Genomic DNA, 17,126 nt, shown 5'->3' on the forward strand with positions numbered 1-17,126 from the left:
AACATACACACACAATGTTGGTTGTATCAGTCAAACATTAAACTACTGAAGGTCACTGAACAGCTTTTATGTATTTAACAGTTTTAAGCTGAACATCATCAAAACTCCTCGTCATATTTTCAAGTCACCTACATTGTTTCTTGAAAATGATGAAATTCCTTCTCTGTTTCCAAACAATACAAACACAACTGATAATTTAACAGCCTCTCAATTTGTTTCAGGTGTGTCTCTTGCCTCTCAGAGGACTGATTGATTAAGGCCTGATAATTTGGATTTGACAGTATATTGATGCAGATGTGATGTTACATAGCTACACCTTTAAAAAGGTTTGTGAGCTACATTTGATGAAATGTGACAAAGTGAGAGTAAAGGCAGGCGTCTCTTTTTCACCAAGACAGGCTTTCCAGGTGATAGAAGGGGACTTAAGGATGAGTCGGTCAGTGACAGCTGGGGACCAGGCCTGTGTTGGCTGGACATGACCACTATTTTTACAGTTTACCTTAAAAAAATAAAAAGTCAAACATCAATGGCCATTGTATAGTTTCGTTATTGTGAAATTCACAGAGGAACCTTTCTGAGTTTGTAAAATTTATAAGCGTGCAACAGTTGTAATGTTTTTATTTGTAATTTATTAACTGCAGTCGCTTTCTAAAGGAGAAAACGCTTTTCCATTTTGAACACTGTCCAAAATGTCAGCTTCACACACCAGATAATCTAACTGATCACTATGAAATTTAGTGAACCCTGTACTGATCCTTTTGACCCCAATGCCTCTCCTCTAGTGCCGCCCTCTGGACAAATCACACTACTGGTGATTCCTTCTGTAAAATCCTCAGTATTTGTTCCATCTGACATTTTTGTGGCATGTAGGAGCTGCCAGCAGAAGCTTTTTGGCAGGGTAACTCAAAAGGAGAAGGAAAAATAATATATTTTTTCTTAATATACTTATAATTGCAAGAAATGTTGGCATAGTAAGAGGTTTTTCATGCTTACTGTCCCAGTATTTTGTAACATTTTCCATCAATAAGATAGCAAATTTCGAGGATTGTGAAGATGGAGGTATTCTCTCAGTGTATTTCAGTATTTATTACATTTTTATTAGGCCTACATTGTGCACATTCATGACTTAAGCATCCTTATAATTTGACAAGTTACAATAAATAGCAACAAAGGGAAGCTTTATTATTTATCTTTAAATATATTTTATGAGGATTTTTGTATGTGGAGGGTTTTTTGTAAAACTGTAGTGAATAATGTTTTTTTTAATTTACTGCAACATAGGTTCAGAACAGTTGTACAAACATAAAGCTTCAACGTGAATGCATGTATCAAGAGTTACAGAAGCAAAATTCAGATAAATGATGAGTCAGATACAAATATCAAGATAGATAGACAGATACAAATATCAACAGACAATAGATTTGTAAAACTTAACAGCCGAATAGCAGTAAGAAGATGAAAAAACGAAACAACAACAAACAAAAACAAAAACGACAGATGCAAAAATCAGATGTCATTATATAACATTAGTCATTCATGGAGAAAAATAAAAAGTCTAGAAAATGTGATTTTCAACATGTTTGGCAACAGGACGCGATGACGTAGGACGCACAGAGGACGTGAAGAAGAAGCGGAAATGACGAACACGACGGAAGTTAACGCGCCAAATTTGTGCCAAAATCACTGCAGTCGCTGTATCAAACACATGTAAAAGTTTAACTATTTTTTGCGGGCTGAGGGAGGCTGTGCAGGTAAGATAACCAACTAACTACAAATTAACAACAGTCTGCTTTTCACCGGGTTTTTTCTGTTTTTGTTTGTCGTAGTATGCCATGTAAGTTAATGACATTTAACAGCGCTGTTGACAGGTAAAGTAGTTTATCTTAGATGGACAGACACTGTTTAGAGGTGACAGTATTGAGAGAAGTCATTAAATAATAGGTACGAGTAAATATTAGCCTTGAAATGTGTGTTTTTCTGTGACAGACTGTGTTTTCTGTCTTTAGCATGGCGGTACCTTTTGTGCAGGACTGGGACCTTGTTCAGACTCTGGGAGAAGGAGCTTATGGAGAGTATGAATGCTTCTTCATTATTATCACCATCATTCACAGCCATCACTTTGTCCTTTAGACAGCGGTGAATCTCCAGCCACTTTAACACACACAGTTGTAACCAGGTATCCTCTTGATAAACTGCTATGCTACAGGAAGCTGAGTTGATATGCCAGAAATATTCATCTGGTGAGCAAAGTCACAAAAGACTAGAAGAGCACATTTCTGCTCAGAACAGGATTAAAGTTGGAAAAACAAGCAAAGTAAGCTTTCAGTTTGGATGCATTAAAATCTGCGATGTGAGAAAGATAAATATGCACATTAAAACAGAAGGTGAAACACAAGAGCCTCTTTTCATCTACAGTTTTGTAACACAAGTGGAGTTGCAACGATTAGTCGATCAACATATTATAAATCAGCTACTATTTTGGAAATGTGATAATGATTTTAGTCACTTTAAGCAAAAATATCGGGAATTCTCTGGTTTCAGCTTCTCAGATTTGAAAATTTGATGCTTTTCTTTGTCATACATGACAGTAAACTGAATATTAGGGTTTTGAACTTTTGGATTGACAAAACAAGACATTTAAATACTAGAGATATGCAGAGAGCCCAGTATCCTGATGTGAGTGGTCTCTTTCAGGATGACAACGCCCCAAATTTTGTTGACTAGGGGTCACTACATGTTTTTAATGAGTATGAAAATGATGTGAATCATATGCTATGGCCTTGGCAGTCACCAGATCTCAACCCAAATTGAACACCTATGGGAGATTTTGGACTGACCTGTTAGACAGCAACAAATGAGGGAATATCATTTTGAAGAATGGTATAACTGACTTTTATAAAAGATAAATAAATAAATAAAAAATGGTGATTTTTTTTCTTTTTATTTTAATGTAGGCTATGTATTGTACATTGTTTATATTGTATATGTCTAATGGACTATGAGTTTGACAATAAAGTTGACATAACATAATATAAACGTGGTCAGGACAACGATAACTAATATGCAGATAAGAATAGATGCCACCTTAATGCAGAAATGACAGAACTTGTCACACCGACACAGACCATCAGAAACCTGGATAATGTAAGACTCATACAGGCATATCCTGAACAGGACTAAAGCCAGGACGAGTTGTAACAGGCAAACAGTGTACTGTACTTAATACCAGTCTGTGTGTTGTTGACACATTACAGATCAGTGATGTAGCGAACATCTCAGTCAAGTGCGCCCCGCACAGTGCGTCAAATGTAGCCTACATAAACATAAATGTATATAAACATACACAAATGTATATAAATGTACACATGCAGTGAAGAAAGAAAGCATGAGGAAAGAAGAGAAAAGAAAAGAAAAGAGAAAGAAGCAGCAGCAAATATTAAGGCTGTGAAGCTCCCATGGCGCCTGGGCCTTGCATACCAGCACGTCAGACTCGGCCAGGTCTATGCACTGGCAGGGCCCTCAGGTGTCATGCACCGCAAGCTTGAGCTCAGCAGTGCATGACACCTGGCGGCTATCGAGGACTCCCCTCGGCTGCAGTTTACCGACGGCCGAGGCGTGGGCTGCCATGGTGCTGCAGTGCAACAGAGCCTCTACGTTCCCTGTGAGGGAGTGTGGAATGGAGACTGATGACAGGAGGAGGTCCTATTCATAATCTCGGGTACAAGCCTTGAAGCTGTCATGGATGACGTCAAATAACCACTGTTGTCACCTGAGAACTGATGGGACATCGATATGGACATCCTCTGTGATGTCACATAGCCCTGACGACTAACATAAAATGAAATGAAAGAGTAAAATAAACATCTGAAACTCAAATTCATTGATAAACACAATATTTCTCACAACAGTTTGAGCCAAGAGTTCAGGAGAAAACTGTTCTTCCCAAAATAAAAAAAATATACACTTCCCTAAATATTACTATATAGCACGAGCACACCGAGTATTAACAGACAGCACCCACATTTTTACAGTATGCCAAATATGCTTTGGAGGTAAGATTTGAATTTCTGTTGCAGGAGACACTGAAATTCCGGTCACCACGTGCAGTGTGCACATTGTTAGCAGACAATTAGCATATAATGCACAAAATATTACAATAAACCAGCAGGTTCTTGTAAATATTCGCTTTACAGAAGTTATCAACTTTAAAACATTCCCAAATTGTGTCAGTTATTTTACTAGGCTGTATGATCTGTAAACTGTGTAACTTAGGAAAAAATAGTCATAGAGTTAATAATGGATCATGAGGATGTCTTGTCATACTATGGGAAAACTGATGTCCTCCTGAGTGATGCATATCTCTGTAAAGGAGCAAATTATGTGTTCTGATGTAAATTGTAATGGAAATTTCTCACCCCAAAGCCCTCTGTGCTATGTGTGATGGTATTGTGGGAGTTGTGTATGAGGCTGGTAGATAATACTTTGCTTGCTTCTTCCACCACCGTAAAAACTTGAGTTATAGTATACGACAAAATAGTTATAACAAAATATAGTTCTAGTGTTACAGCGATGTGTGTCTGTGGTGCTCCACAGTGCGATTGATACTAGTTGCTCCTCTTCTCCAGGTGGAGGCAGTGTGGCATAGACTAAACTGCATTGCTTTCTGAGGTTTCTTCCTGGAACATGAAGCTGTCGCAGCTATTTGTTGTAAAGTGTGCAGAGTGTAAAAAGACTGGGTCCCGCTGTATTGCTTAGGTTGCACTACAGTGTCCATTCACAGGCGCGATCCCACTACTGAGCGGCAAGGGGGCTTTGACCTGCTCCGTTTCCGACCTGGGCCCGTTCACTCCTCTTTAGACGACCTGGTGGTCCCGAGCTCCTCCAGGAGCACCATATGGATACCGAACTTAGTGCGGACACCCGATCGGTATAGTCCGCTGCAGCACAGAGCTCCTGAGCACAAACGATCCTCCAGCCTCAGCCTCCCGGTAACTTGGATTACAGGCGCGCCCCACACCCGACGAGAGACACCTGCATTAATCGTTAGTTTTGGGATTTAACAAAGGTGATGTCACCAAGAAGCACGCTCCAGCGGCATCTAGCAACGAAAACATTAACTACAGTGTTGAAGGTTCATCAAACAGTTTCCCAAAGATCACTCACTGATGATGTTTTAATAAAGATACATAGTTTTATAAAATATCTTTATGGCTAATTGCTGTTTTAATCTATGCTCATTATGAATTTATTGATATCATCCTATAGACGGTTGACAAAATAAAGGAAAGGCTGGTACAGGTCTGAATGCTTGACCCCTAAAGTGAGGGGATCCGGTGGCTCTGTTATGCTGTGGGGGGCATTTTGCTGGCATGGTTTGGGTCCACTTGTCTACTTAGAGGGAAGACTCCCTGCAAATCAGTACAAAGTTGTTCTGAGTCATCACCTTTATCCTATGATGAAACAAACCAGTATTTGTATCTGTATTTTTTGAGGCAGCAAAATTATTTGTATTTGCATTTGAGTAAAAGTGGAGAGAGGTTTTAAAATCCTGTTTTTGTTTTTATTATGCTCTTAATTTTAGAAAATTAGTGTTACAATAAGGGTTCACGAATAAACTACCTTACGAAGGAGGTCCCCATTCCGGGTCTCGAACTTGAGTCTCCCAGATCATAAATTACTGCGCTGATTACTGAGCTAAAACTTTACTCATTGCCTCATTGCAGACAGACCTCTACCTATTTATACACCCATAACACAGAGATAGCACACCACATAACATATAGGCAAGAACTTCAAAGGTGATTATTGCTTTGAACTTTTCATTTATTGCCTATGTTTTACAACCTAACATTGTGGAAAGGAGAAGGGGAACAACAGGTTATGGAGAGTCCCTTGGGAGCACTACGCTTGTGTCAGTTGCTCAGCTTTATCTCTGGGGAACACCCCCAACTCTGGGAGTGATGTCCATATTAGGAAATGTGCATCATGTAGCAGGTGGATGTGACTCCCCTCGTTAAGACCTGCTGATAGACGTAACAGCGGAGCAGAGGAGAGACACTGAGATAGTGATGTAACCGACCTGCATGCTGGTATTTGACAAGTTTTTTTTGTCTTCCCAAAAACAAATAATTTTAAAAATATTTGTATGAAACAAATATTCATAAAAAACCCACTATTTGTGCTTTGCCAAATAACATATTTGTATTCGGGTACACCCCTATTAAATACACATATACAATATCACATTGGACTCCCGGAAATTATAACAGGCATTTATTTAATAAATGACATTTATTTTACCATTTATTTCACTAATTACTGACATTCCTATTTCCTATTTCAAATTTCCTTTTTTCCTTCTGAAGTCATGCTTGCCACCAGTGCCTACTGTGAGGGGTATCAGTTCATCATCATAGTTCTCAGCTCCAATGGCAAAAATGTAAATGTCTGTAACAGACATTTACAGAAACCTTTTCAGCAATGTAGTAATTCTTTCAGTCATTCCTTTTTTTTAATGCAGTTTTAGAAAAGGCCTGAGAAAAGTAAACTGTTTCATAACCTGTGATTGTGAATGTATAAACAAAGTGTAATTTAAATTACACTAACATAAGCTCTAATTCTACATTAAGTTATTGATACTCAGTATATCGCTGTGATGTTGTAAAGTTTGTCTGTTTGTTTATTGATAAAATTGACTCATTGACATTGAATTTATTACATGTCAAAAAAAGGGAAATTATAACAGTGATACAAATCATAAATACTCCATACAGAAAAGCCATAAATGGACAAATAGTGAATCTAAAATTTATATCATCTCACTCTATATACTGTCATATGGCTAACTCAACTTCAAATCAGAGGAAATGTATTTAGCTGTTCAAAAACTTAAGTGGTGCGTACTCATCCTGGGTGTCATCTCCAAGGACATCTTTGAGGAAAGGTACAACTTTGAAAAGATTAATATGGAAATCTCTGGAAGTGGCGTCTGACTTTGTCTGACTGCCTGACTTGCAAAGATTCTTGGTTCCCCAGCTGACCACTGCAACCTGGGAAATAAATCGTTGGTTACTTTACACGCTCAACAGGAAATTACTCGTTCAAATTTAATCATTTCAGTGTATTTCTTTTCAATATATTACTTCTGAGTAATATTTGTCATCAGGTGATACTCTGTGATTGGATGCAAGGAAAAGAACAGCTGTTTACCTGTATTGTGCGATACACGAGATAGTCTTTGACCACAGCACCTCCAGAGTCACCTGTCCCAACAAATTCACACACACACACACACACACACGTACACCCAAAATAATGGGCCTCATTTACAGATCTGCACCAGTGTTGCTCATGTTTTAGTATATAAAATGCATCTAATCTGAAATCTTCTATAACAGATTGACATTTTACTTGATAACTGAGACTTAAAGGGCTGAAGACTTTGGAAATTGAATAGTATTTTTGTGTATGCGCACACACTTTCTACAAGGCTCAGGATTTCACAGAAGCCTAAATATCCCATTAAATGTGATAAGGATATTGATAAAGACATGACATAGAGGGAACATACCTGTACATGCTATATGATCTACCTGAGGAAACTGACCACCAGTGCACAGGAAGTTATCAGTCACAGCAACCTCTGGATTTTTCGTTGTTATACCTGGTGCCTCTATCGCATGGCTGATGCATTCACCTCTCTGTAAAAAGAAGAACCAGCTCAAGTTGACTTTTGGGTTTTGATACAAACATCAGACACAACACTGCTCAGTCATTTAAAACTCACATTATCGCCGATCTTAGCGCGGACAGTTTTTTCCTTTACATGGCTTCTTGACTTTGTCAGGAAATAGAGTTCTTCAATATGATTCTTAAACAGGAGATCCTCTATATGAGAGACCACAAAAATACAGTTATTAAACCTGAGGCTCCAGCTGTTTTGATCTAATGTTGATAAAAGAACATCCAGAATTTAGGCTGACTAGCACTTCTGTCCTTTATTGGTTTTAGAGAAGTTTATGCTCCAGCAACCCCAGCCAAACTTGTTATTTGAGATAACATTACATTCACTAAACACATTGGTTAGTCGTCATCCTAAAAGCTGTACGTTACAAGTGAAAACGTCATATCAGCCATAATAGAATGACAGTTCATTTTTCCAAATCATATTTAAAATATTAGGACTAAATTCACTGCAACACAAGAACAATTTTACTTTATTTAGCAATAAGCTACATGTCTTCTACAAGGATCATCAACTGATGAGTATGCTGACTCTCTGCTCCAGACGTTCAGCTTTAGCAATTTTGCACAAAATCATGTATTTTGTCATCAAGTGCATATTTAAGATCCCTTTAACAAGATTCTCCTGTAAAACAAATCAGCTGAAAACATTAAAAAGTTACAAACTAAAATCCACCAACATTCTCATTGTAAACTAAAAAAATATGTGCAGTGTGAGAACAAAAGCTTGAAAGGCAGCAATAGCAACTAAGGGAAGCAGGGCTTAGCAGACGGTCAGTTGTGGTTCATTTAGCTGGAAATATCAGATAAACTCAAATGTTACTTTAATGTATTGCAGTGTATTGCAGACTGTAAAAAGAGTCAATTTAGGTCAAATTGCCCAGTTCTCCATAAAGATAAGCAATTTTTAGTATTTATGAACCCCAGGCTGTGCATTGGTGTCACAGTGTGTCACAGTGTGTCACCTTGGTCCTTGCAGGTGGAAGCACCAACCAGTTGTAGAGCATCACTGGTCTCCTGGGTGCAAGGTATGCAAACAGGTCTGAACGAGATGCCAAAAGACAATATAACACAGAGAAGATGATGTTCCAAGTAAACAGCTTTTAACACAGAATGTTTATTTATTTAAAAACATGCCATATTACAAATGTTATTTTACTAAGCATACTTCAGAATTTGTGATTAATCTATTATATCTGTGGACATGTTTGTGTGTGTTTGTTGAAATTATCTTCATAGTAAGAAGCGTTTATCAATAAATCCTCAGGGAAGACTGAGAATGTAACAACAAACCCAGCAACAGTGATGTAGACAGAGCTCTTACCTGATATAATAGGAGAATTCAACATATTCCTCCAGTTGAAGGAGAGCCACATCATAGTCATAGAACTCCGGCACACCTTCATCCTCTTTAGCCTTGGTATTGAATTTTGGGTGTAACGTGATTTTTTTAACCGTTCTAGCTGTAAAAGAGACACAATCAAGTGTATTATTGATGCTGTAATGAGGAGTAGTAGTAGACAGTATGGGAAAATGTGTATCTTTAAAATAAAAATACTTTACTATAGCAAATTCGAAACTTAGAAATATCCATTATCAAAGCAAATAACTTCACTGGGTACCGTAACACTTATTTTTGTTGATGTAAACTTCTAAAATGCCAATACGTCAAGTTCAGGTAACTGAAGAGTGGAGACATAATTAAACATACAGACATCACAGGAAAATTTACTTACTTACTTACCTTGATCATCAATCTCAACCTTGATGTGCTCCTCCCTATCTCCAAATTTGAAGCAGTGAGCAGCAGTCAAGACAAACTCTTTGGTCACAAGAGAGCCAAGGCAATTTGTGAAAGTTCCCTCATTCTTAGAATTTAAACGATAAATAGATTAATAAACAATGTAGTGTCATAGTTATATATTATGCAGAAGCAAGAACCGATTTTCTGTTTTTGCGTTTACTCAGCACAACATCTGGCACCACAGCAAAAGACAACATGGACAGCAAAGCATGCTGGTAAATAATTAGGAGGCAGTTTTTCCACAAAATCTCACATCTGAGGCCCTGACTCTGGTACTGTGTTGTCACTGAACCAAATCTCTGTGCATAACCGTTATTCTCTGGTCACAGTTATTCTCCTTTGTGGAAAGTATATTCCTCTAATTTTACTGTATTCAGTCTTCCAATCACGTGTAGGATTCAGTGATATCTAGCGGCGGTGAGGGTGCAGACTGCAACCAAATGAATACACTAATTAAAGCATACTTATGAATATTATATTCCATTTCTGCTAAGTCCGTTCCACTAGATGCCACTAAAGTCTACACGCTGCACCTTTAATAGAAATTCCGAAATATTCACCTTGATAGTAATGAATACTACCCATGGAAACCTTTTCCTCTGGTCCCTTTCACTTCCTACAGTTGTTGAATTGTAAAGACCACACATGCCCAAAACTTCGTCTGCATCTGCATGAAAAAAAAAGCATTATAAAACAACAAATTCAACGTTGCTCAAGTTCATGGTTATATCAGTATAGAGTAAAGGCTCAGTATTGACACTAAACTTTACAAATTGGCAGATGTTTTAGTCCAAAGCTTTGGGAGCAATTTGGGGTTCAGTGTCTTGAACCAATTGCATATATAAAACATTACATTTCTACATTTTTTACATTTAAAAAAGCTTTTATCCAAACTAAAATTACAATAAGTGCAGTAAACCTCAGTAGGGACAAGAGCTAGATGTCAGAGGAAGTTGAAGTGCAACATAAAATGGGAGCCCCTAAAAAACCCGGAGTGAGAAATAAAACTGACTGACAGTCTTCTTAGAGTAAATACTTGATATGACAACTATCTAGTGTTTAACATTTATTTGTTCAAATGTTGATTATAGATGGAGAAAATGTGTTACCAGATTCATTCAGCCCTCTGCCATTACTTTCAGAGATGACTTACCAATTATTTCATCAAAGGCTTCCTTCAAGTTTATTAAGTCATTTTGCATTCTGAAGTAATGCCTGCCACCAGTCCCTATTGCGAGGGGCTTCAGCTCATCATCAAGGATCTCATCTCCAATGGCAAAAATGTAAATGTCTGTAACAGAATAAAAAGCAGCACAATCACCGCTGAGTCGAGACACATAAACTAACTCAAGCTAAATTTAATTAAGTTGCAACAGATCAAACATAAAACTCACCCAGATAGTCTTCTCGTGATTGAATGCCCTCAATGTGGTTCATGTACACCATGTTCTTTATTTTTCTCACAGTTGGTTCAGGTGAACCACCCATATTATAACCACCTGCAATGAAAGAAAACAGTTTTCCCTGCTTTAACCTTTGCTCTTACATAAACATAATTCAATTGTATTATTAATACTTCATACAGGCTTTATACTAACAACTTTAAATCTGTGCTAATTTGATTACAGTTGTAATAAGACTACTGGGGTGAATTCATGCATATTTCACACATTAAATGGTTGAGGTATTAAATCCATGATTTGCCTACAGTGAAAGTTTCATTGCAACTTCATTGCAGAAATAAGTACATAAAATATCTCAAAAGGGAAAGGAAATTACCATCTGTAAAAACGATGAGGACGTGACGATGTTCCTTAAAACCTTCATCTTTAACTCGTTGCTTTACCAAAGCCATGTCTTCCAGGAAGGTCTTAAAGACTTCGTTCAGATTTGTTCCAGCAGTGTCTCTGTCTTTGACTCAAAGCACACAAACACACAGTAAAACATAACGTTAGGATCAAGCCGTTTATTTTTTTAGCAATGTGTCTGATCTGTTTGACTTACTGGTTTCTGTAAAATTGTCCAATTTAGTCATCAGAGTGCTTAGTGTTTCTCTACCATCCATGAAATCCAAAATTCTGGAAAGTCTAAATACTTGAGAGGAGAATAAGAGGACCTCATAGTTTGGAGTCACGCTAAAAGATGAAATCTGTGGAGACACAAAGAATATCAGTTAAGTACAAGGTGAATGAGTTTTAGTATTGTATGAACTTTTGACCTGAATGTGTATAAACATGCAAACTTGTGGAACTGCTGTGAAATGTTTTATTAATGCAACACCTCCACATGTATCAAACTGCTTATCGTTGTTATTTTGTTGAGTAATTGATCCATTTATCAGCATAAAGAGTATCCCGCAGTGTGCACTGACAACAAGCCAAGGGACCAACGCCAAGGAGTGTCAGTCAAGATTATGATGTGTAATTCATGATGAAATTATGATGGTCCCAATAGCCAAATGGGATGAGATTATGTTTGTACATGTTATGTGCACAGTGTGTGAAATGTGCCCTAAAGGTGTGTCAGATAGAGTTAAATGCTTTATCAGTCAGCTCACACCAAAAATACTGTACAATATATGACTTCATTGTAAAAATCGCTATGGAAGCAGTTGATTTCTCTGTATAGCCATAAATATCATTATAATAGTCACATGAGTAAGAGGCAAAACTGTTCATTTCCATGAATCAGTTAAAAACTAAAATGTATGTTTGTGCTAAAAATGTATTAAAAAAAACATAGTCTGTTGGGGATGTATGGAAACCCAAAGTGCTCAAAATTGAATAAATAAATAAACAAGACATTATGAAAAAAAGAAAAAAGTGACATAATCATAAGTGACATAATCATAAGTTAAATCCAATAAATGTTTTAGACGCATCTCTTTTCATAAAGTTTATTGTGGGTCATTTTTATTTCATTCTAGCAGTTTTTGTTTCAAAAATGAACAGTGCTACTTTTCCCCCCCAAACTCTGTTTATATTTCATCAGGCCGTTTTCCCCGATGAGCATTGTTTTTTCAAATGCAACTTTTTATCAATACGTTTTTGTCCGTCAATCCGGACAATCAGGGAAGAGCCAGTTATGTGACAGGCTGTTGGTTTGGTCTCAATGAGCGGGCACCTCGGATGTCCATATCGGCTGGTCCAAATGCAGAGTATTTGTGAGAAAAATACTTCTAAATAAATATAAAATAATGCAAAGTTGCTAAACTACATAATTTGTCTGACCCACCGATAATACTGTCCTCCTTTGCGTCACTCTGCCAAACTCAATACAAACTCTAACATGTCATTTTATTCTTTATAAGATCAAGTAATTGATTAAATGTCCAAACCAGTCACACTAACTGCTGCATCCATCAACAGCAATCTCTACTTTCACCCCATGTGCATCCTTTAAATTGAGCCAACAATCAGCAAAACAATCACAATGTAACTCACCTCTCTATTCCCAGTACAATGTTTTCCATTAAAAAAGCACTCTAAAACTTTAATATATAAACTTTTGAGAAAAGCTCAAGAGAAAAGCTGCTTGTTTCTCACCTTTGAAATAAGTGATTTTGTAACATTTGTTGCATTTTGGATGTATTCTTCTTGGATGCTCTCGGAAATATCCACAGCGATGTAGATGTTTAGTGTCCCAGTTTTTGAAATCCTGATTTTTCTCCCCTCCTGTGTGTCAACTGAACCATCAACAACAAATACTGTTACTGTTCCATAAGCTATATATGTCATATGATACTATATAATGTCATCTATCAAGAACTTAAAGGACAAGTTCACAATTTTTCAAGTCTGTCTTAAAACAATAGTCATGTGCCCAAATGAACATTGACACATGTTTTTCTTGCGCTAATCATTCCTCTATTCATACTGGCCATTAGAAGTTGAAGCCATTCAGGCATCCAAATGAGTCAAATCAAGTAGATATGTTTCAACATTACAGTCTTTTTTAGTGCCTACGTCCCTCTTTTTGTTACTATTCTTCCACCGCAGCTCAACAGGGGAACACAAAGAGGTAATTTGATGTTAAAAAGACTGTAAATGTGGCAGATATCCACTTGATATGACTAACTCAGACTGCTGAAGCCTCATATAAGCTTCATGATTACAGTGAGAAAACCTCTTTCAGTTTTCATATAAGGGACCTGACTGTTGTTTCAAGACAGACTTGATAACTTGTGAACCTATCCTTTAATACAAGAGAAGACAAGGCAGTGTCTTCTGAATTTGTTACACATTAAAAACATCCTTACCTGCAGATTTGCTTTTTTAGATTATATTAATATATGCAGAATTATTGTTTAATGTCAGTAGTTTTGGTGCAATTAACTAAAAAAGAGGATAAAATATAAAATTATCACTCGTTTTGAATGAGACAAAATGTCATCAGCCTCACTACTAAATTATGGTGTAGTAAAAAATGATCACAATAAAATTTCAATCAAATTAAAAAAAAAAAGATAATAATATCATTAGTTCCATGACCTTACCTGTTGGCTCATAAGTGGTGAGGCTGCCTTTGATTGCACTGCCAAATGCCTCTGATACCTCTTGTGAAGTGTCATAGGTGTGTGTGTCTGCAAGAAGCAAAAGCCACATGAACAGGGGTTGGAATAAATGTAACAAAGAAAAGTGACACAAAAGAAAAAACTCTGCAGACAGAAAACAGCTCCTGTGATCATTATTGAACCAAAACAGTTCAAAAGTGGTGGAGATTTCAGTGTTCATGGGTGGGAAGTTGGTGAGGGATTGTGTCCTAGTGAGTGCTTAGCATGTCTGTGTAGATCCCACCTGCTTCTGCACAGGCACTCTCACCAACCAATAGGACATGATCCCTCACTGGCTTCCCACCCGCTAACACAGTTTGATACAGTTTGATTTCACCTATTCATGATCCAGCCGAGTCAATTCAAAAAATAACAGCAGATTTATTTCACTTAGATTTAAAAAAAATAAATAAATTTTTTTACTATATTTTATTTTTTAATGGTAAATTTTATTTATATATTTATATCACCTGTCTTTTGTAGTAGTTGTATTTTTCTCTTACTTTGTATGGTTACTTGTGTTTTCTCTTGCCTTGTTTTTTGATTGTTATGCACCACAACACCAATTTGCCATGAGGAAAATTCTTTGTATGTGCAAACCTACTTGGCAATAAGCCTGTTTCTGATTCTGACACTTTGGACTGTGCTTGGTACTCACTCACCCCAAACAACTGACAGTTGCAGAATTAAAGATGCAGCTGCCTTTTTTTTTTCAAGACAGAAACTATTGTGAAACAGGAACTCGTCAAAAGGTGAAGATTGTATGCAAAATACAAGTTAGTTACTGTAGTTACTTAGTGAGATAGCTAACAATTGTGTTGTCAATGAATGAGCTAGTGTGCTAACTACCTAACGTCCACAAACTGGCCTATGCCACAACATTGTTGATTAAATGTAGGTCACAGTTAGGTCAGCATAGGTCTTTTTGTGACATGGAGAGCTGAAGCCATGATGTCACCTCTGAGCTAGCTTTCTATTGGATGCTGTGGCGTCAGTGGCGTCAGTGGCTACCACAGAAATGGACTCAGTCATTCAGTGCCATTTACTGACTGGCATAAAAACTATGAGATTAATAGATATGAAAGGAAATGTCACATTAACGCCTCTTAATTAACTCGACAACCCTAGTCATTGCTTTTGAATGTTGCAGCTTTGCTGTTGCAGGCGGCTGTCATGCAGAAGAACTTTTCATGGCAAAACCTTGGTCAAATAACACAAAATGTCAACAGAGTTTGTAGGTATCTGTCTTACAGTAGCATGCTGGTTCTTGGCCAGTCCACTGGCCACTCTCCAGACACACTCTTTCGCTCGACCCCACCAGAAAAAGATTGCCATTGCAGCTGTATTTCACTTTGTCACCAACATCAAACACATTCCCTGTTCTTAAGGCACCAGGTGGGATGCCAGGATCAGCACAATTATCTCCTGCTGTGGTGAGAAAAAAAGACAAAAGATAAGTCATAAAACAGTCATGAATTCAGATGTATCTGAAACCTGAAAGAAAAAAGAGATGAACAAGTAGGGATGGATACAGATTGCTGTTCAGGACTTACCATCACGGCTACAGATGGGAGTGGAGCCGCTCCACTTCGTGTTTGATAAGCAAACACGTTTGAATGAGCCACGTAGTTTGTATCCAGAGTAGCACTCATACGTGGTCTCATTGCCCACAAAGTACCTCTCCTGAGGAGGGGACACGTTTCCATTCTCCAGCACATTAGGGTCTGGGCATTCAACCACTGCAAACCAAGATAAAATGATCTGATCAACATTATCATGTAGAGCAGATGGCCTGAGGCAAGGTGCAACACGTCATCTTCACATCACTTACTCTTGCATCTCTGTTTACGAAAACGTTTGGGTACTGGTCTCCAGCTGCTATCGAGCTGACACAGACGGATCAAAGCAGGGTATGGATAGTAGCCCTCAGGACAATGGTAGACCAACATGCTGCCTACACTCAGATTCTTGGTCAGTGTGTAATTACCTCCCTCAATTTCCATATTCTCCTCTGTGCAATCACACCAAACTTCACCACCTGAAAAGAAAAGACACTTATAAGGTGTAGATGTACATCTATGATTTTAGAAAGCTTCCTCCACATCCACGTAATACATTATACAACTGTTTTCACAAGCTGAGTCACTACTCCTCATAGTGATAACACGTTGTATATTTTACATTTGACCACATTATTCATGTTTTTGCTTCAGTGAAAACACAATGAATATTACTCAAAATTGGCACTAAGAGTAGCACTTTACAGGAACATAAAATGATCTTACTTCAGGAATCAGTCATTATGATAACTTTTACAAACTCTCGATGGTCTATTTAATGTTGAACTGCTCCAGAAAGCAAATAGTTCAGACTGGAGAGAAAATATTGGATGGTATTTTTCACCTGGAAATTTACCTTCATTAGTCAAATTGATGTTTTTCACCTTTTTCAGCAGCATTTAAAATTGCCACACAATTGTACATTATTGCAGTCCTATTCAAAGTTACACATGATTGTTTTGTAAAATTCTGCCATAAATGAAGAAATATAATTATAAAATATAAAAAATATTACATCCAACTATTTAGCAAATGGTAGCATAGCACCACCTATAAGATAAATATAAATACATGAATATCATGAGGAAACCATGCCCTGAAGACAATTAGGAACATTTAGAAATTCAAATGATATATAAAATATATGTCACTAAATTTCTTTTATCTGAAGTTGAAACAGGAGCTCACCCATGCAGAGGAGACATGAAAGAGCAGTGAACCAAATCCAGTGGACAGAAAATCCCATGTTGAACCTTAAACTGGGGAACAATACAAAAATGAGAGGATTTCACTGGAGTCGTACATTTATTTCAAAATGGACAGTGATGTTTCAGACAACCTAAGACCATCCTGCTACTTATTAACTCCATGATAAACAAAGGCAGATCAATAGTGTGTGTCTCTCAAAAAAATGACATTGCATTAGATATCAGGTAGATTAAAATAACTTGTGTTTCAATCCATTTTA

At 37.3% G+C, this 17,126-nt stretch overlaps 1 protein-coding gene across 1 annotated transcript; it reads right to left on the reverse strand.

Annotated features, from left to right (window-relative positions):
- Positions 1-6,658: 6,658 nt before the first annotated feature.
- LOC137195590 (complement factor B-like) lies at positions 6,659-16,970 on the reverse strand. Its single transcript, XM_067608088.1, has 18 exons — positions 16,847-16,970; positions 15,931-16,137; positions 15,653-15,838; positions 15,351-15,527; positions 14,043-14,129; positions 13,093-13,232; positions 11,552-11,696; positions 11,327-11,464; positions 10,942-11,046; positions 10,701-10,838; positions 10,108-10,214; positions 9,488-9,611; positions 9,068-9,206; positions 8,709-8,785; positions 7,787-7,887; positions 7,571-7,700; positions 7,210-7,262; positions 6,659-7,049 (listed from the first exon to the last, which is right to left on the reverse strand). Exons 1-18 carry the CDS (start codon positions 16,902-16,904, stop codon positions 6,873-6,875), a joined length of 2,289 nt encoding a protein of 762 aa, XP_067464189.1. The 5' UTR covers positions 16,905-16,970; the 3' UTR covers positions 6,659-6,872.
- Positions 16,971-17,126: the final 156 nt, after the last annotated feature.

Source organism: Thunnus thynnus, chromosome 13 (assembly GCF_963924715.1).
Source record: "Thunnus thynnus chromosome 13, fThuThy2.1, whole genome shotgun sequence".
In the NCBI taxonomy this organism is placed as follows: Eukaryota; Metazoa; Chordata; class Actinopteri; order Scombriformes; family Scombridae; genus Thunnus; species Thunnus thynnus.